Source organism: Entelurus aequoreus, linkage group LG08 (genome assembly GCF_033978785.1).
Source record: "Entelurus aequoreus isolate RoL-2023_Sb linkage group LG08, RoL_Eaeq_v1.1, whole genome shotgun sequence".
NCBI lineage: Eukaryota > Metazoa > Chordata > Actinopteri > Syngnathiformes > Syngnathidae > Entelurus > Entelurus aequoreus.
In genome coordinates, this window is record NC_084738.1 from 2,728,540 (window position 1) to 2,749,151 (window position 20,612).

At 37.5% G+C, this 20,612-nt stretch overlaps 1 protein-coding gene and 1 long non-coding RNA gene across 3 annotated transcripts in view; one reads left to right on the forward strand and one right to left on the reverse strand.

Moving 5' to 3' along the window:
• LOC133655317 (uncharacterized) overlaps nucleotides 1-20,612 on the reverse strand; it is a 95,333-nt gene that overhangs the window by 11,910 nt on the left and 62,811 nt on the right. The gene's annotated exons all lie outside the window — the stretch shown is intronic.
• The window catches only part of zgc:174164 (uncharacterized protein LOC570656 homolog), a 56,302-nt gene that overhangs the window by 11,776 nt on the left and 23,914 nt on the right, over nucleotides 1-20,612 (forward strand). The window contains exons 6-12 of the mRNA XM_062055341.1: nucleotides 220-415; nucleotides 503-565; nucleotides 3,360-3,431; nucleotides 3,491-3,660; nucleotides 6,554-6,644; nucleotides 20,087-20,217; nucleotides 20,315-20,486. Of these exons, the coding sequence (XP_061911325.1) occupies nucleotides 220-415; nucleotides 503-565; nucleotides 3,360-3,431; nucleotides 3,491-3,660; nucleotides 6,554-6,644; nucleotides 20,087-20,217; nucleotides 20,315-20,486 (895 nt within the window). The remainder of the gene's footprint in view (nucleotides 1-219; nucleotides 416-502; nucleotides 566-3,359; nucleotides 3,432-3,490; nucleotides 3,661-6,553; nucleotides 6,645-20,086; nucleotides 20,218-20,314; nucleotides 20,487-20,612) is intronic.

Consider the following 20,612-nt stretch of genomic DNA (forward strand, 5'->3'; position numbering starts at 1 on the left):
ACTCGGTTCTTTTCTTATCAAACAACCGGGAAAACCGGTTTCGAGTATCATCCCTATTGATGTAACAATTACGATTTAATATGCCAGTAATGGTAAATATAAAATACTGGAAATACATGATAAGCTTATTTCCCCTATTCCCAGCTCAGCACAAGCTCTTTGTGACTGGCAGTATTTACATACTCTGATGGATCTGTGTGGTTTGTGATTCCTCCCCAGGGGTGTGATACTTTTCGCAAACGAGAGCTACGCGCTCGAGCCTTTCCCTGACTCCGCCACCAACGAGCACCTCCTCTACCGTCTGTCTGACGTTCAGACCGGACCCGTTTCTTGCGGAGTCCTCCACGAGGATACGGACACGCAAAGCCATGAACTGTTCGAGGCTGGGGAATCCATGTCGACTCTGCTGCTACGGGTCCGGTTGCTCACATTTGCAACACACACTTTAAAAATGTTTTTTTTTGTCAGCAAGACAGATTCTAACTGTTTGTTGCTTCAATAGAAGAAACGCAATCTGCCTCAGACCAGATACGTGGAGTTGGTGTTGGTTGTGGATAATCTCCGGGTAAGTTGGTTGATCAACTATAATCAACTCCCTGCTTGGCACTCAGCATCAAGGGTTGGAATTGGGGGTTAAATCACCAAAATGATTCCCGGGCGCGGCACCGCTGCTGCCCACTGCTCCCCTCACCTCCCAGGGGGTGAACAAGGAGATGGGTCAAATGCAGAGGACAAATTTCACCACACCTGGTGTGTGTGTGACAATCATTGGTACTTTAACTTTTTAACTTAATAACAGGCCTAGGCAATTATTTTGACTCGGGGGACCAAATTTAGAGAAAAAATTTTGCCTGGGGGCCGGTATATCTATTTTTAGGAACACTAATACAAAACCTCACAACAATGTCTTGATTGAATGCTAAAAACGTTAATTTTACTTTATTTTACTGAATGAGACACCCAGAATGTACATGAAAATAAAGAATGTGGGATTTACAATATTAACTATGAACGATAAAACACTGAATATTGACAACTACAGATGTCGATAAATGCTTTAAAATGTGATATCGGAAATGATCGGTATCGGTTTCAAAAAGTCAAATGTATGACTTTTTGAAACGCCGCTGTACGGAGTGGTACACGGACGTAGAGAGAAGTGCAGAGCGCCAATAAACCTTAAAGGCACTGCCTTTGCGTGCCGGCCTAATCACATATTATCTACAGCTTTTCGCACACACAAGTGAATGCAAGGCATACTTGGTCAACAGCCATACAGGTCACACTGAGGGTGACCGTATAAACAACTTTAACACTGTTACAAATATGCGCCACACTGTGAACCCACACCAAACAAGAATGACAAACACATTTCGAGAGAACATCCGCACCGTAACACAACAGAACAAATACCCAGAACCCCTTGCAGCACTAACTCTTCCGGGGACGCTACAATATACACCCCCTGGTACTCCCTAACCACCCCCCACCCCCACCATGTCAACCCCGCCCACCTCAACCTCTTCATGATCCTCCTGTTAATATATTTAATTTATCCTCTTACTATATTTTAGTTGTATGGAGTTATTTCCAGCATTTTCTCAGTGGGAGCTTATGCCCTGGGGCAGGGGTCGGCAACCCGGCGGCTCTTTAGCGCCGCCCTAGTGGCTCTCTGGAGCTTTTTCAAAAATTTATGAAAAATGGAAAAAGATGAGGGGAAAAAATATATTTTTTGTTTTAATATGGTTTCTGTAGGAGGACAAACATGACACAAACCTCCCTAATAGTTATAAATCACACTGTTTGTATTAAACATGCTTCACTGATTCGAGTATTTAGCGAGCGCCGTTTTGTCCTACTAATTTTGGCGGTCCTTGAACTCACCGTATAGTTTGTTTACATGTATAACTTTCTCCGACTTTCTAGGACGTGTTTTATGCCACTTCTTTTTCTGTCTCATTTTGTCCACCAAACTGTTAACGTTGTGCGTGAAGGCACAAAGGTGAGTTTTGTTGATGTTATTGACTTGTGTGGAGTGCTAATCAGACATATTTGGTCACTGCATTAATGCTAGCTAATCGATGCTAACATGCTATTTAGGCTAGCTATATGTACATATTGCATCATTATGCCTCATTTGTAGCTATATTTGAGCTCATTTAGTTTCCTTTAAGTCCTCTTAATTCAATGTATATCTCATGACACACTATCTGTATGTAAAATGGCTTTGAATTTTTTGCGGCTCCAGACAGATTTGTTTTTGTATTTTTGGTCCAATATGGCTCTTTCAACATTTTGGGTTGCCGACCCCTGCCCTGGGGGCTCTTATGCGCCACGGCTGCTGTGGCTCTTACTATATTTGAGTTGTATGGAGTTATTTCCAGCATTTTCTCAGTGGGAGCTTATGCCCTGGGGGCTCTTATGCGCCGCGGCTGCTGTGGCTCTGTCTCATGGGTTCCTGGGCGAGATGGCTCCGTGGTCCCTCGCTCTGTGCCCTGGGTCAGAGATCATTGCGGTCGTGGCCCGTCATCATACTCACACTATTATGTTAGATCCACTATGGACTGGACTCTCACTATTATGTTAGATCCACTATGGACTGGACTCTCACAATATTATGCTAGATCCACTCCATGTCCATTGCACCGGTCGCCTCCACGATTTCTCATTGTCATCCTATTGGGTTGGAGTTTTTCCTTGCCCTGATGTGGGATCTGATGTCGTTGTGGCTTGTGCAGCCCTTTGAGACACTGGTGATTTAGGCCTATACAAGTAAACATTGATTGATTAATTGTAGGGCTGCAACAACTAATCGATTAAAATCTATTATAAAAATAGTTGGCGATTAATTTAGTCATCGATTCGTTGGATATATGCTGTGCTCATGCGCAGAGGCAATTTTGTTATTATTTTTATTATTATTATTATTATTATTTTAATTCTTTTATAAACCTTTATTTATAAACTGCAACATGTACAAACAGCTGAGAAACAATAATCAAAATAAGTATGGTTTGTCTCTTTTATCCGATTATTAATCGAAGCAATAATCGACAGATTAATCGATGATCAAATTAATCGTTAGTTGCAGCCCTAATTGATTGATACAGCTTGGCTTCTTAAGATAGTGTTTTCTCACCCGGTTCCTCCGTGCTCAGCCACATCTGTGTTTACAAGACTTTTGTGTATATGTTTGGGGGCCAGGGGGGGGCGACTTTTTGAGCCTGGGATTATGTAATGAGGGCAGGAGGCACTGTTTTTTTTTTTTATATATATATATTTTAAAGCACTTTGTGCTACATTGTAAGAAAAGTGGTATACAAAGTTTGATTTGATTTGACCATTCATTTCATCCGCAGTATCGATTCAGGCAACAAAATGAGACCCTGATACAAGATGAGATGGTGGAAATGGCCAACCTGCTCGACGGGGTGAGACATTCAAGACCGACCGGTAGAAATTGTTCTCAATACCTTCTTTTCTGTCCTAGTATTACAGGCAGCTCAACATCCGCGTCATTCTCGTGGGCCTGGAGGTTTTTAGTGAAGCCAACCCGTTCGCGGTGGAGGGCTCTGCGGGCGAGGTGCTGCGTAACTTCGTCAGGTGGAGGCGGTCCGACCTTTTGCCGAGGAACCGCCACGACGTGGCTCAGCTCGTAGTGTAAGTCGACAGGTGTGCAATGACAAAATGTACAGTGGTACCTCAACTTACGAGCACATTGCGCGACCGAGTTTGAAACTCAAAACACTCATTTATCAAATCCGCCTTGCATATTCAGATACATTTAAATCAATGTAATCTCGCAAAACACCAACATTTTAACAAGTAATATGCCTTCCAAAAAGAAAAACAAAGTTTTAGATAAGGAATACGGTTTGAAAAAACATTACGATAAAATGTACTACAAACAACTACAGTAGTTTTAGGAAGCAATGTGATGATATTGTACAGCATTTACTATTGTCGGTGTCTCCTACCGGCTGCTTCTAAGTCTTGTAACAATAGGAACTATAATATTGCTGTTCCTGTTGCACATGGACGTATTTGAGTGACAGACCGGAGAGGTCAGAGTTGAGGACAAGCGATATGTACGTCGTCGTACCAAAGGTAATGCTTGATCGTCCAGTTTGTTGAGTCAGGACTAAACAGAGCCAGTTGAGATCGACACAATCCTGCCCTCCAACCATCAAAACTGGGAAAGTCAATGCGTAGGGGAAGAAGCGGAAGAACGAAGCATAGAAACAATCCAACAAAAACACATCTAACTGCTAGCTTCTGCAGAACGCAACCGCAATCTTCCAAAAGACCAACTTTTATCCATGAAAATATTGAGAGGAAGCAGATGCTGTTTGACATGTTTCAGTTAAGTTAGTTAAAGGCCTACTGAAAGCCACTACTAGCGACCACGCAGTCTGATAGTTTATATATCAATGATGAAATCTTAACATTGCAACACATGCCAATACGGCCGGGTTAACTTATAAAGTGCAATTTTAAATTTCCCGCTAAACTTCCGGTTGAAAATGTCTATGTATGATGACGTATGCGCGTGACGTCAATTGTTGAAACGGGAAGTATGCGGACACATTGAATCTTATACAAAAAACTCTGTTTTCATCTCAAAATTCCACAGTATTCTGGACATCTGTGTTGGTGAATCTTTTGCAATTTGTGTAATGAACAATGGAGACTGCAAAGAAGAAAGTTGTAGGTGAGATCGGTGTATTAGCGGCAGACTACAGCAACACAACCAGGAGGCCAGAGATGGATAGCAGACGCGCTAGCCGGCGAACTCACCTTAACTTCCTCCGTCTCGCCGACCGCATCTGTGATCGGGTAAAGTCCTTCGTCGCACCGTCGATCGCTGGAACACAGGTGAGCACGGGTGTTGATGAGCAGATGAGGGCTGGCTGGCGTAGGTGGATAGCTAATGTTTTTAGCATAGCTCTGTGAGGTCCGGTTGCTAAGTTAGCTTCAATGGCGTCATTAGCAACAGCATTGTTAACCTTCGCCAGGCTGGAAAAAATTCAACCGTGTATTTACATGTCCATGGTTTAATAGTTCTGTTGATCTTCTGTCTATCCTTCCAGTCAGGGATTTATTTATTTTGTTTCTATCTGCATTTGAGCCCGATGTTATCATGTTAGATCAGTAGCTAAAGAGCTTCGCCGATGTATTGTCGTGGAGATAAAAGTCACTGTGAATGTCCATTTCGCGTTCTCGACTCTTATTTTCAAGAGGATATAGTATCCGAGGTGGTTTAAAATACAAATCCGTGATCCACAATAGAAAAAGGAGAGAGTGTGGAATCCAATGAGCCAGCTTGTACCTAAGTTACGGTCAGAGCGAAAAAAGATACGTCTTGCACTGCATTCTAGTCCTTCACTCTAACGTTCCTCATCCACAAATCTTTCATCCTCGCTCAAATTAATGGGGTAATCGTCGCTTTCTCGATCCGAATCGCTCTCGCTGCATTAAAATCAATGGGGAAATGTGAGGAGCCTTTCAACTGTTGACGTCACGCTACTTCCGGTACAGGCAAGGCTTTTTTTTATCAGCGACCTAAAGTTGCAACTTTATCGTCGATGTTCTCTACTAAATCCTTTCAGCAAAAATATGGCAATATCGCGAAATGATCAAGTATGACACATAGAATGGATCTGCTATCCCCGTTTAAATAAAAAAAAAATCATTTCAGTAGGCCTTTAAAGTTACAGTACCAATGACTCGGCCGGAGTTTGAACTCACAACCCACCTTCTCAGTGGCCTAGTGGTTAGAGTGTCCGCCCTGAGATCAGTAGGTTGTGAGTTCAAACCCCGGCCGAGTCATACCAAAGACTATAAAAATGGAACCCATTACCTCCCTGCTTGGCACTCAGCATCAAGGGTTGGAATTGGGGGTTGAATCACCAAGAATGATTCCCAGGCGCGGCACCGCTGCTGCCCACTGCTCCCCTCACCTCCTAGGGGGTGATCAAGGGGGATGGGTCAAATGCAGAGGACAAATTTCACCACACCTAGTGTGTGTGTGACAATCATCGGTACTTTAACTTTAACTTGACTGAAACATGTCAAACAGCATCTGCTTCCTCTCAATATTTTCATGGATAAAAGTTGGTCTTTTGGAAGTTTGCGGTTGCGTTCTGCAGAAGCTGGCAGTTAGATGTGTTTTTGTTGGATTGTTTCTATGCTTCGTTCTTCCGCTTCTTCCCCCACGCATTGACTTTCCCAGTTTCGATGGTTGGAGGGCAGGATTGTGTCGATCTCTGAATGCGCATGTCAACTGTCTAATCAGAACGTATGTTTCTTGTGCAGACGAAGCAGGAACAACAGGGTGTAACAATATATTAACCTTAAATTGCTCAAACGGCACAAGGCTGTGACAAATATTCCAATATTAAAATGCTCGTAACTCAAATTATGGTCACAACTTAAAAGCATAACAAAAACAACAAGGGACAGCTCGTACCTGACATGTCTCACAAGTTGAAATGCCACTGTGTCGTATGCTGAAATCCTTAATGATATTTTTGTTGCTTTGGGTTTTTTTTAGTGGTCGCACAGGGGCGTTTCCAGGAGGTGTGCTGGGGATTGCTTTCGTTGGTTCGGTGTGCTCCGTCTCCACCTCCGGAGGAGTCTCAGTGGTTAGTATAATGTGTAGTTGAACTCCTAACACATTATCACCATGTGTAGTTCAACTCTTTTTTTTTTTTTTGACTCCTAATACATCATCGCCATGTGAAGTTAAACTCCTTTGTAATTCCTACTACATCATCACCATGTGTAGTTTAACTCCTTTTTAACTGCTAATACATTTGTAGACTAAACTATTTTTAACTCTTACTTCATTATCACAATGTAACTCACTTTAAACACATAATCATCATTTGTAGTTTAACTGCATTTGAAGTTAAAGTTAACCAATGATTGTCCCGCACACACTAGGTGTGGTGAAATTAGTCTCTGCATTTGACCCATCACCCTTGATCACCCCCTGGGAGGTGAGGGGAGCAGTCAGCAGCAGCGGTGGCCGCGCCCGACTCCTAAAACTTTATCACCTGTGTAGTTCAACTCCATTTGAACTCCTATTAAACCACCACCATGTGTAGTTTAACTCATTTTAACTCCTAGTACATCATCACAATGTTTACTGTAACTCAGTACAGTGCTTTGTAAATAAACGCCACAATTAGGACTCTATCGGGTAGTTTAACTCCCTTTTTAACTCCTAAATCGTCATGGGAGTTGATGTGATCTTGATCTAACAACATATCAACACGGTTGGTTAACTCCATTTTTCAACACCAAATACATCACCACGGTCACTTTTAAGGCTTAAAACAGTACAGTGCACTGTAAATAAATGCCACAATTAGGTCTCTATCGTGTAGTTTAACTCCCCTTTTAACTCCTAAATCGTCATGGGAAAACTCAATTTTCAACACCAAATACATCACCACGGTCACTTTTAAGGCTTAAAACAGTACAGTGCGTCGTAAGTAAACGCCACAGTTAGGTCTCTATCGTGTAGTTTAACTCCCCTTTTAACTCCTACTACATCATCACCATTTGTAGTTTAACTCCTTTTTTACTGCTAATACATCATCATCATTTGTAGATTAACTATTTTTAACTCTTACCTCATCATCACAATATAACTCATTTTAAACTCCGAACACATTATGTCTATTTGTAGTTTGACTTCATTTTAACTCCTGAAACAGCATCACCCGTGTAGTTTAACTCCATTTGAACGCCAATTAAACCATCACCATGTGTAGTTTAACTCATTTTAACTCCTAGTACATCCTCACAACGTTTACTTTAACTCGGTACAGTGCTTTGTAAATAAACGCCACAATTAGGTCTCTATCGTGTAGTTTAACTCCACTTTTAACTCCTACTACATCACCACCATTTGTAGTTTAACTCCTTTTTTACTGCTAATACATCATCATCATTTGTAGATGAACTATTTTTAACTCTTACCTCATCATCACAACGCAACTCATTTTAACCTCCTACCAACACATTATCACTATTTTGTAGTTTTACTGCATTTTACTCCTAAAACATCATCACCCGTGTAGTTTAACTCCATTTGAATTCCGTTTAAACCATCACCATGTGTAGTTTAACTAATTTTAACTCCTAGTACATCATCACAATGTTTACTTTAACTCAGTACAGTGCTTCGTAAATAAACGCCACAATTAGGTCTCTATTGTGTAGTTTAACTCCCCTTTTAACTCCTAAATCGTCATGGGAAAACTCCATTTTCAACACCAAATACATCACCACGGTCACTTTTAAGGCTTAAAACAGTACAGTGCGTCGTAAGTAAACGCCATAATTAGGTCTCTATCGTGTAGTTTAACTCCACTTTTAACTCCTACTACATCATCACCATTTGTAGTTTAACTCCTTTTTTACTGCTAATACATCATCATCATTTGTAGATTAACTGTTTTTAACTCTTACCTCATCATCACAATATAACTCATTTTAAACTCCGAACACATTATGACTATTTGTAGTTTGACTTCATTTTAACTCCTAAAACTGCATCACCCGTGTAGTTTAACTCCATTTGAACGCCACTTAAACCATCACCATGTGTAGTTGAACTCATTTTAACTCCTAGTACATCCTCACAACATTTACTTTAACTCGGTACAGTGCTTTGTAAATAAACGCCACAATTAGGTCTCTATCGTGTAGTTTAACTCCCCTTTTAACTCCTACTACATCACCACCATTTGTAGTTTAACTCCTTTTTTACTGCTAATACATCATCATCATTTGTAGATGAACTATTTTTAACTCTTACCTCATCATCACTATATAACTCATTTTAAACTCCGAACACATTATGTCTATTTGTAGTTTGACTTCATTTTAACTCCTAAAACTGCATCACCCGTGTAGTTTAACTCCATTTGAACGCCACTTAAACCATCACCATGTGTAGTTGAACTCATTTTAACTCCTAGTACATCCTCACAACGTTTACTTTAACTCGGTACAGTGCTTTGTAAATAAACGCCACAGTTAGGTCTCTATTGTGTAGTTTAACTCCCCTTTTAACTCCTACTACATCACCACCATTTGTAGTTTAACTCCTTTTTTACTGCTAATACATCATCATTTGTAGATTAACTATTTTTAACTCTTACCTCATCATCACAACGCAACTCATTTTAAACTCCTACCAACACATTATCACTATTTTGTAGTTTTACTGCATTTTACTCCTAAAACATCATCACCCGTGTAGTTTAACTCCATTTGAATTCCGTTTAAACCATCACCATGTATAGTTTAACTAATTTTAACTCCTAGTACATCATCACAATGTTTACTTTAACTCAGTACAGTGCTTCGTAAATAAACGCCACAATTAGGTCTCTATTGTGTAGTTTAACTCCCCTTTTAACTCCTAAATCGTCATGGGAAAACACCATTTTCAACACCAAATACATCACCACTGTCACTTTTAAGGCTTAAAACAGTACAGTGCGTCGTAAGTAAACGCCATAATTAGGTCTCTATCGTGTAGTTTAACTCCACTTTTAACTCCTACTACATCATCACCATTTGTAGTTTAACTCCTTTTTTACTGCTAATACATCATCATTTGTAGATTAACTGTTTTTAACTCTTACCTCATCATCACAACATAACTCATTTTAAACTCCTACCAACACATTATCACTACCGTAATTGTAGTTTTACTGCATTTTAACTCCTAGAACAGCATCACCCGTGTAGTTTAACTCCATTTGAACGCCACTTAAGCCATCACCATGTGTAGTTTAACTCATTTTAACTCCCACACTGCAAAAACTGAAATCTAAGTAAGATGAAATATCTCAAATAAGGGTAATATTTGCTTATTTTCTGCCTGATAAGATAATTCTTCTCACTAAGCAGATTTTATGTTAGTGTTTTACTTGTTTTAAGGGTTTTGGTCCTAAATGATCTCCGTAAGATATTACAGCTTGTTGCTGAGATTTGATTACCTATATTGAGTAAAACATGCTTGAAACTAGAATATCAACTGTTGCAAAGCTGTGTCATCAACACTCACAAGTATAAAACTACTTTTTCAAAGTAATAATTTCTTATTTCAAGCATGAACAAAAAAAATCATGACTTTGACACAATTGTGTCTCATAATTAAAACAGATGACAGCCAAATGGACTTTTCTGTTTTATTTTCAATGAAACAATAGAAAATACGTACTCATATAGTAGTACAGTTGTTATTAGTGAGAATATAGTTATTTTGAGGTATTTTTGGGTTCATTGAGGTTAGCTAATTAGGGACCGAGTCCCTTTGGGACAGAGGACCCTATTGAATTTCTAGCGTTTTATTATTAGGGACCGAGTCTAGGGATGTCCGATAATATCGGCCTGCCGATATTATCGGCCGATAAATGCGTTAAAACGTAATATCGGAAATTATCGGTATCTGTTTTTTTATTATCTGTATCGGTTTTTTTTTATTTTTTATTTTTTATTAAATCAACATAAAAAACACAAGATACACTTACAATTAGTGCACCAACCCAAAAAACCTCCCTCCCCCATTTCTTTCTGTTATCAATATTCTGGTTCCTACATTATATATCAATATATATCAATACAGTCTGCAAGGGATACAGTCCGTAAGCACACATGATTGTGCGTGCTGCTGGTCCACTAATAGTACTAACCTTTAACAGTTAATTTTACACATTTTCATTAATTACTAGTTTCTATGTAACTGTTTTTATATTGTTTTACTTTCTTTTTTATTCAAGAAAATGTTTTTAATTTAGTTATCTTATTTTATTATTATTTTTAAAAAGTACCTTATCTTCACCATACATGGTTGTCCAAATTAGGCATAATAATGTGTTAATTCCACGACTGTATATATCGGTTGATATCGGTATCGGTTGTTATCGGTATCTGTAATTAAAGAGTTGGACAATATCGGAATATCGGATATCGGCAAAAAGCCATTATCGGACATCCCTAACCGAGTCCCTTTGGGACAGAGGACCCTATTGAATTTCTAGCGTTTTATTATTATACCGCCGCCTCTTTGAGCTGTAATTTGACCCCTTAACATGCTTCAAAACTCACCAAAATGGACACACACTTCGGGACTGGCGAAAATTGCGATCTAATAAAAAAAACAAAAAAACCCAATATTCAAAATTGCGCTCTAGCGCTCCCTAGGCAGAAAACACAGACTAAACTGCCTCTAACTCCCAGTAGGAATGTCGTAGAGACATGAAACGGAAACCTCTATTTAAGTCTCACTTAGACCTATATTTCATACACTGACAACCCCCAGCAAAAATCAACAGGAAGTTTGCAATTCCCCCTTCAAAACTAAAGTTGTGTAAAAAACAGTCACCTTTTTTCAAACATTATCTCCTCTGAGCGCGTTTGTCGTGTCGGCTTCAAATTAGCACAGGAGAGAGATTGAGCCCATCTGATTAAAAGTTGATGAACGTGTTTTAATTACTGCTCCGGTTTGGATTTTATGAGCCTTCAAAGCCGGTCCCGTCCATCGCTGCTTGCAGCTTTAATTTGACTTGTTTTGGAAAGTCTTTACAAGCCAAATTTTCTTGTTCTATTGGCAGATAATTTTGCTTAGTTCAAATAAAATACCCCTAATTTTTGTATTTTTTTTTTTTCTTGTTTTTGAACACTGACTTTTTGCAGTGTAATACATCCTCACAATGTTTACTTTAACTCGGTACAGTGCTTTGTAAATAAACGCCACAATTAGGTCCCTAAGGTGTAGTTTAACTCCCTTTTTAACTCCTGAATCATCACTGTGGGTAATCTGTAGGGCTGCAACTAACGATTAATTTGTTAATCGATTAATCTGTCGATTATTACTTCGATTAATAATCGGATAAAAAGAGACAAACTACATTTCTATCTTTTCCAGTATTTTATTGAAAAAAAATAGCATACTGGCACCATACTTATTTTCATTATTGTTTCTCAGCTGTTTGTACATGTTGCAGTTTATAAATAAAGGTTTATAAAAAAATAAAAATAAAATTGCCTCTGCGCATAGCATAGATCCAACGAATCGATGACTAAATTAATCGCCAACTATTTTTATAATCGATTTTAATCGATTTAATCGATTAGTTGTTGCAGCCCTAGTAATCTGATACCCATTTGAACTCCTAACAAAAAATGTGTAGTTTAACTCTTTGTAGCTCCTAATACAACACCACTGTTAAGGCCTAAAATGTTACACACTAACTGTCCTTTAATGACTCCACCATCGTTTAAGTGTCATCACGGTGAGTGGGACCACATCACCGTGTGACTTCCTCTTAACTCCTAACGTCAGCCGGCACCTCGAGTGGGCAGCTTGCTCTTGTGCGTAGAACCTGACACTCATTGTATTATTAATGCGGAGGCCTCACGGGCCGTGGAGTAATAAGGAGTCAAGCCGGTTTGACCAGACCAAAAACAAAACCTCATCAAAGGCAATGACAAGGCAGATTTTTGACGTGTGGAATTCCTTTTGTTTTTTGTTTTTACCAGTGAGATACTTTGCAATGTGTTACTGAAACCAGTGGCCAACATGTGTAAATATATATTACCGTATTATATTAAAGGCCTACTGAAATGAATTTTTTTTTTTTAAACGGGGATAGCGGATCTATTCTATGTGTCATACTTGATCATTTCGCGATATTGCCATATTTTTGCTGAAAGGATTTAGTAGAGAACAACGTCGATAAAGATCGCAACTTTTGGTATCTGATAAAAAAAAGGCTTTCCCCTACCGGAAGTAGCGTGACGTAGTCAGTTGAACATATACGCAAAGTTCCCTATTGTTTACAATGATGGCCGCATGAAGTGAGAGAGATTTGGACCGAGAAAGTGACAATTTCCCCATTAATTTGAGCGAGGATGAAAGATTTGTGGATGAGGAAAGTGCCAGTGAAGGACTAGTGGGGAGTGGAAGCGATTCAGATAGGGAAGATGCTGTGAGAGCCGGGGGTGACCTGATATTCAGCTGGGAATGACTACAAGAGTAAATAAACACAAGACATATATATACTCTATTAGCCACAACACAACCAGGCTTATATTTAATATGCCACAAATTAATCCTGCATAAAAACACCTACGTGTTTGTTATGCTAGCTCCTAGCTCCTCTGCTAGCTCCTAGCTCCATAGAACACGCCAATACAATTCAAACACCTGATCAACACACACAATCACTCATCCCAAAAGACGGTTCACCTAACCCAAGGTTCATAAAGCTTATATATTTAAACAAAGTTACGCAAGTGACGCGCACGTACGGTCAAGCGATCAAATGTTTGGAAGCCAAAGCTGCATACTCACTGTAACACGTCTGCGTCTTTGTCATCCAAATCAAAGTAATCCTGGTAAGAGTCTGTGTTGTCCCAGTTCTCTACAGGCGTCTGTGTATCGAAGTCAAAAGTCCTCCTAGTTAGAGTGTCTGTTATCCGAGTTCTTCCATCTTGACTGCATCTTTCGGGAATGTAAACAAAGAAGCGCCGGCTGTGTACGTGTTGCTGCTGACTTCCCTCGCAAAATAGACGCTTCACACCGACAACTTTCTTCTTTGCTTGCTCAGCTTCTTTCTCCATAATGCAATGAACATAATTGCAACAGATTCACCAACACAGATGTCCAGAATACTGTGGAATAATGACATGAAAACAGAGCTATTTCGTATTGACTTCAATGGTGTCCGAATACTTCCGTTTCAATGATTGACGTCACACGCATACGTCATCCTCAGAGTCGTTTCGAACCGGAAGTTTAGCGGGAAATTTAAAATTGCACTTTATAAGTTAACCCGGCCATATTGGCATGTGTTGCAATGTTAAGATTTCATCATTGATATATAAACTATCAGACTGCGTGGTCGCTAGTAGTGGCTTTCAGTAGGCCTTTAAGGCTGCGCGATTAAGACAATAAACAATATAAATTTGACCGCGGCAAGCGAAGAAACGCCGTGTATTGTAGCATTCTTGCAATTGGCTAACGTCCCTCCAGAATGCAGCAAAGCCATTTCTAAATCACCAGTCCTCGTCTCCATGGCGACAAAGTCATTTTCTTACAAGTGTCGTCCCCGGAGGACGATGGTGGCCTGTCGCCACCATCACTGGTAGGGGGGGGGGGGGGGGGGCAATAGACTACAGACTGTGGTGAAGTAGGCCGGCTTCGTCGCATGAAGAAGCCTACAATTTTTGGTTGTGTTTTCCGCTCCGTATGCTGAATGGCAATATACGATATATATCTCGATATTTTTTCCGTAAAGTAAAAACAAAACACAAAACAGTCCTAATTACCTGAGATACTAAGTATGTCATTATTTTGTCTTAGTAAGTCAATATTTACTAAGTCAAAATAATGACATACTTAGTATCTCAGGTAACTAGGACTGTTTTGTAATAATATAATTTGACAGTCATTATTTTGTCTTAGTAAGTCAATATTTACTAAGTCAAAATAATGACATACTTAGTGTCTCAGGTAACTAGGACTGTTTTGTAATAATATAATTTGACTTAGTCATTATTTTGTCTTAGTAAGTCAATATTTACTAAGTCAAAATAATGACATACTTAGTATCTCAGGTAACTAGGACTGTTTTGTAATAATATAATTTGACTTAGTCATTATTTTGTCTTAGTAAGTCAATATTTACTGAGTCAAAATAATGACATACTTAGTATCTCAGGTAACTAGGACTGTTTTGTAATAATATAATTTGACTTAGTCATTATTTTGACTTAGTAAATATTGACTTACTAAGACAAAATAATGACTAAGTAAATATTGACTTACTAAGACAAAATAATGACATACTTAGTATCTCAGGTAACTAAGACTGTTTTGTAATAATATAATTTTACTTAGTCATTATTTTGTCTTAGTAAGTCAATATTTACTAAGTCAAAATAATGACTAAGTCACATTATTGACTTACTGTAAATAAGCGTTTGAAAAAAAGAGTTAAAAGTGGGGCCACAGGCTGACATATGCTCAACTCATCATGCTTATTTTATTGCAGCATTTGGGAAGCCTGTAGTTGATTTTTATTATGTAAATGTTATATTTTTATCAACATGTGATAGCAGGGACCCTGCCATTCAAAACTAGGCTGCTGCATTACTAATGATTAATGTAACTATAGCTGGAAAAAAATAGTACAATAGCAATAGGAGAGACTATTCATCCCTGAACACCATGGAGTTCATGTAGGCTTTATGATGCAGTTACATTATTATATCAACTATCAGAGACAGAAACTTTTTATTTAACTTAATGTCCTTTTTTGCTGCTTCAACACAGAAAAAGGTAAAGTGAAATAACTTAGTTGTTAACTGTAGGTCAATAATGCTTGTCTTTCTCTCAGACAGACAGGGCTTTGCTGTCCGTAACACACACACGCCTTAACAACAAAGAGTCATCGCCTAAACTAAAGTCTTAAAAAAAAAAATATAATAATAATTTAAAAAATATATATATATTTTTTTATTTTTTTTTTATTTTAAGACTTTAGTTTCGGCGGTGGGTCTTTGTTGTTAAGGCGGCCGGGAAACCCTGGATATGCTAACCGCTAACCGCAAGCGAGAGCTCTTGAATGTAAACAAATAAAGTAGGACTGGATAATTAATACATTTTTAATTTTGATTTTGGCGTCTCACGATCATAAAAATATTATAATTGGAAAAAGAAAAAAAAAAAGTTTAATAGTCCATGCAAAGTGAATGCAAATTCCTGAGCTTGCAACGCTGAAACAGATTAATGAGTGAATACAAGACCATGCAGTTTGGAATTGTTGCTCCTTTTTATTCGACACAAAGCTAGTATGCCGAACCAAGAATCACTAAACTCAACAACAAAAAAGTAAAGTCGTATGATTTCCGCGTTAACTTAACTGCGAACAGAATTGGCCAATAAAACCGAATTTGCTGTTAAATGCTAAGTATCAAGGAAATTTACATACAGTACAGGCCAAAAGTTTGGACACACCTTCTCATTTCAATGCATTTTTTGTATTTTCATGACTATTTACATTGTAGATTGTCACTGAAGGCATCACAACTATGACACCTGTGAAGTGAAAACCACTTCAGGTGACTACCTCTTGAAGCTCATCGAGAGAATGCCAAGAATGTGCGAAAAAGTAATCAGAGCAAAGGGTGGCTAATTTTGAAGAAACTAGAATATAAAACACGTTTTCAGTTATGTCAACTTTTTTTTTGTTAATTACACTGCAAACAGCCAGTGTTCAAAAACAAGAAAAAATATATAAAAATGAGGGGTATTTTATTTGAACTAAGCAAAATGATCTGCCAATAGAACAAGAAAATTCGGCTTGTCAAGACTTTCCAAAACAAGTAAAATTAGCTAACCACAATGAACCCAAAAATAGCTTAAAATAAGTATATTCTCACTAATAACAAGTGCACTTTTCTTGGTAGAAAAAAAAGAGACCTTTTTGCTCAATATGTTGAAAAATATTCTTAAATTAAGTAAAACATTTTTTTTTCATGCTTGAAGTAAGAAATTATTACTTTAAAAAAGTTGTTTTATACTTGTGAGTGTTGATGACACAGCTTTGCAACAGTTGATATTCTAGTTTCAAGCATGTTTTACTCAATATAGGTCATATACCTAGAACATAAAACATGTTTTCAGTTACGTCACCTTTTTTTTGTTAAGTACACTGCCAAAAGCCAGTGTTCAAAAACAAGAAAAAAATATATAAAAATTAGTGGTATTTTGTTTGAACTAAGCAAAATTATCTGCCAATAGAACAAGAAAATTCGGCTTCTCAAGACTTTCCAAAACAAGTAAAATTCGCTAACCTCAATTAACCCAAAAATACCTTAAAATAAGTATATTCTCACTAATAACAAGTGCACTTTTCTTGGTAGAAAAAAAAGAGACCTTTTTGCTCAATATGTTGAAAAATATTCTTAAATTAAGTAATTTTTTTTTTTTCATGCTTAAAATAAGAAATTATTACTTTAAAAAAGTAGTTTTATACTTGTGAGTGTTGATGACACAGCTTTGCAACTGTTGATATTCTAGTTTCAAGCATGTTTTACTCAATATAGGTCATATACCTAGAATATAAAACACGTTTTCAGTTATGTCACCTTTTTTTTGTTAAGTACACTGCAAAAAGTCAGTGTTCAAAAACAAAAAAATATATAAAAAATGAGGGGTATTTTATTTGAAGTAAGCAAAATGATCTGCCAATAGAACAAGAAAATTCGGCTTGTCAAGACTTTCCAAAACAAGTAAAATTAGCTAACCTCAATGAACCCAAAAATACCTTAATATAAGTATATTCTCACTAATAACAAGTGCACTTTTCTTGGTGTAAAAAAAAGAGACCTTTTTGCTCAATATGTTGAAAATTTTTCTTAAATTTTCTTTTTTTTTTTTCATGCTTGAAGAAAGAAATTATTACTTTAAAAAAGCAGTTTTATACTTGTGAGTGTTGATGACACAGCTTTGCAACAGTTGATATTCTAGTTTCAAGTATGTTTTACTCAATATAGGTCATATACCTAGAATATAAAACATGTTTTCAGTTATGTCACCTTTTTTTTGTTAAGTACACTGCAAAAAGTCAGTGTTCAAAAACAAGAAAAAAATATATAAAAAATTAGGGGTATTTTATTTGAACTAAGCAAAATTATCTGCCAATAGAACAAAAAAATTCGGCTTGTCAAGACTTTCCAAAACAAGTAAAATTCGCTAACCTCAATGAACCCAAAAATACCTTAAAATAAGTATATTCTCACTAATAACAAGTGCACTTTTCTTGGTGTAAAAAAAGAGACCTTTTTGTTCAATATGTTGAAAAATATTCTTAAATTAAGTAAATGATTTTTTTTCATGCTTGAAGTAAGAAATTATTACTTTAAAAAAGTAGTTTTATACTTGTGAGTGTTGATGACACAGCTTTGCAACAGTTGATATTCTAGTTTCAAGCATGTTTTACTCAATAAAGGTCATATACCTAGAATATAAAACACGTTTTCAGTTATGTCACCTTTTTTTTGTTAAGTACATTGCAAAAAGTCAGTGTTCAAAAATATAAAAAAAATTAGGGGTATTTTATTTGAACTAAGCAAAATTATCTGCCAATAGAACAAGAAAATTCGGCTTGTCAAGACTTTCCAAAACAAGTAAAATTAGCTAACCTCAATGAACCCAAAAATATCTTAAAATAAGTATATTCTCACTAATAACAAGTGCACTTTTCTTGGTAGAAAAAGAGACCTTTTTGCTCAATATGTTGAAAAATATTCTTAAATTAAGTAAATGATTTTTTTTCATGCTTGAAATAAGAAATTATTACTTTAAAAAAGCAGTTTTATACTTGTGAGTGTTGATGACACAGCTTTGCAACAGTTGATATTCTAGTTTCAAGTATGTTTTACTCAATATAGGTCATATACCTAGAATATAAAACATGTTTTCAGTTATGTCACCTTTTTTTTGGTAAGTACACTGCAAAAAGTCAGTGTTCAAAAACAAGAAAAAAATATATAAAAATGAGGGGTATTTTATTTGAACTAAGCAAACTTATCTGCCAATAGAACAAGAAAATTCGCCTTGTCAAGACTTTCCAAAACAAGTAAAATTAGCTAACCTCAATGAACCCAAAAATACCTTAAAATAAGTATATTCTCACTAATAACAAGTGCACTTTTCTTGGTAGAAAAAGAGACCTTTTTGCTCAATATGTTGAAAAATATTCTTAAATTAAGTAAATGATTTTTTTTCATGCTTGAAATAAGAAATTATTACTTTAAAAAAGCAGTTTTATACTTGTGAGTGTTGATGACACAGCTTTGCAACAGTTGATATTCTAGTTTCAAGCATGTTTTACTCAATATAGGTCATATACCTAGAATATAAAACATGTTTTCAGTTATGTCACCTTTTTTTTGTTAAGTACACTGCAAAAAGTCTGTGGTCAAAAACAAGAAAAAAATATATAAAAATGAGGGGTACCGTATTTTATTTGAACTAAGCAAACTTATCTGCCAATAGAACAAAAAAATTCAGCTTGTCAAGACTTTCCAAAACAAGTAAAATTAGCTAACCTCAATGAACCCAAAAATACCTTAAAATAAGTATATTGTCACTAATAACAAGTGCACTTTTCTTGGTAGAAAAAAAAGAGACCTTTTTGCTCAATATGTTGAAAAATATTCTTAAATTAAGTAAAAAAAAAATTTTTTCATGCTTGAAATAAGAAATTATTACTTTAAAAAATCAGTTTTATACTTGTGAGTGTTGATGACACAGCTTTGCAACAGTTGATATTCTAGTTTCAAGCATGTTTTACTCAATATAGGTCATAAAATCTCAGCAACAAGATGTAATATCTTACTGAGATCATTTAGGACTGTGGAGGTCTTGCTCCTCCGGGTTTGACGGACATGACCGCCGTGTTCATCTTTGCGAACAATGATTTTTTTTTGCAATCAGTTGTGCTTTTCAGCCACGTTCAAGTTCCTCTCGCTCGTTCTCCACCATCAACAACCTCCTCTCCTTCCCGACTGCTGCCTTTAACAGAGCGACAGGTGATCAGACAAACACTCACAGCTGTAACTAATCTCAAAGCCGATCCTGACACACCCCGCTTCGCTGCAGGTCCGCAGGCCACGCCCCCCCCACAAGGACCAAAACACTTAAAACAAGTAAAAGACTAACATAAAATCTGCTTAGTGAGAAGAATTATCTTATCAGACAGAAAATAAGCAAATATCACCCTTATTTGAGATATTTAATCTTACTTAGATTTCAGTTTTTGCAGTGTACATAACTCCACATGTGTTCATTCATAGTTTTGATGCCTTCAGTGACAATCTACAATGTAAATAGTCATGAAAATAAAGACAAGGCATTGAATGAGGAGATGTGTCCAAATTTGTACTGTATATGGTTTTCCGCAGAGGTGTCCTGTATATAGTTTTTTGGACTGTACTGTAGTATAAAACGTACTTCGGACCATATCTAGTGTCTGTTTTGTTTGGGCAGTTTGGCGGCGACAGGCTGACTTTCGCCTCCACTGTGGTGGCCCACGAGATGGGTCACAACCTGGGAATGAACCACGACGACACTCGCTGCAACTGCAATGGAGGACCATGCATCATGGCCGCCAGTGCCAGGTAAACATCATCATCATCATCATCACAAAGGGTAATTCCAAGGAAACAATTTTGAACGCGTCGTCACGCGCCAAATGACTGTGCTGTTTCTGTCAAGTGGTTCCACGAGTTTCAGCCGCTGCAGCGCCAGCGATTTCGAGGCGCTGGTCCGCGGAGGGAGAGGGGCGTGTCTGATCAACCAGCCCTCCAACCCGGACGTGTTTGGCAGCGCGTCGTGTGGCAACGGCTTGTTGGAAGAGGGCGAGGAGTGCGACTGCGGAACGACACTGGTAGTGCAACACTTGCTTAATAGAAATTTGAAAGCTTTTGTCTACAGAGCAGGGGCGTCCAAACTTTTTCCATAAAGGGCCGCGTGACGAAAAGTCCGAGTGTGCAGGGGCCATTTTGATAATTTT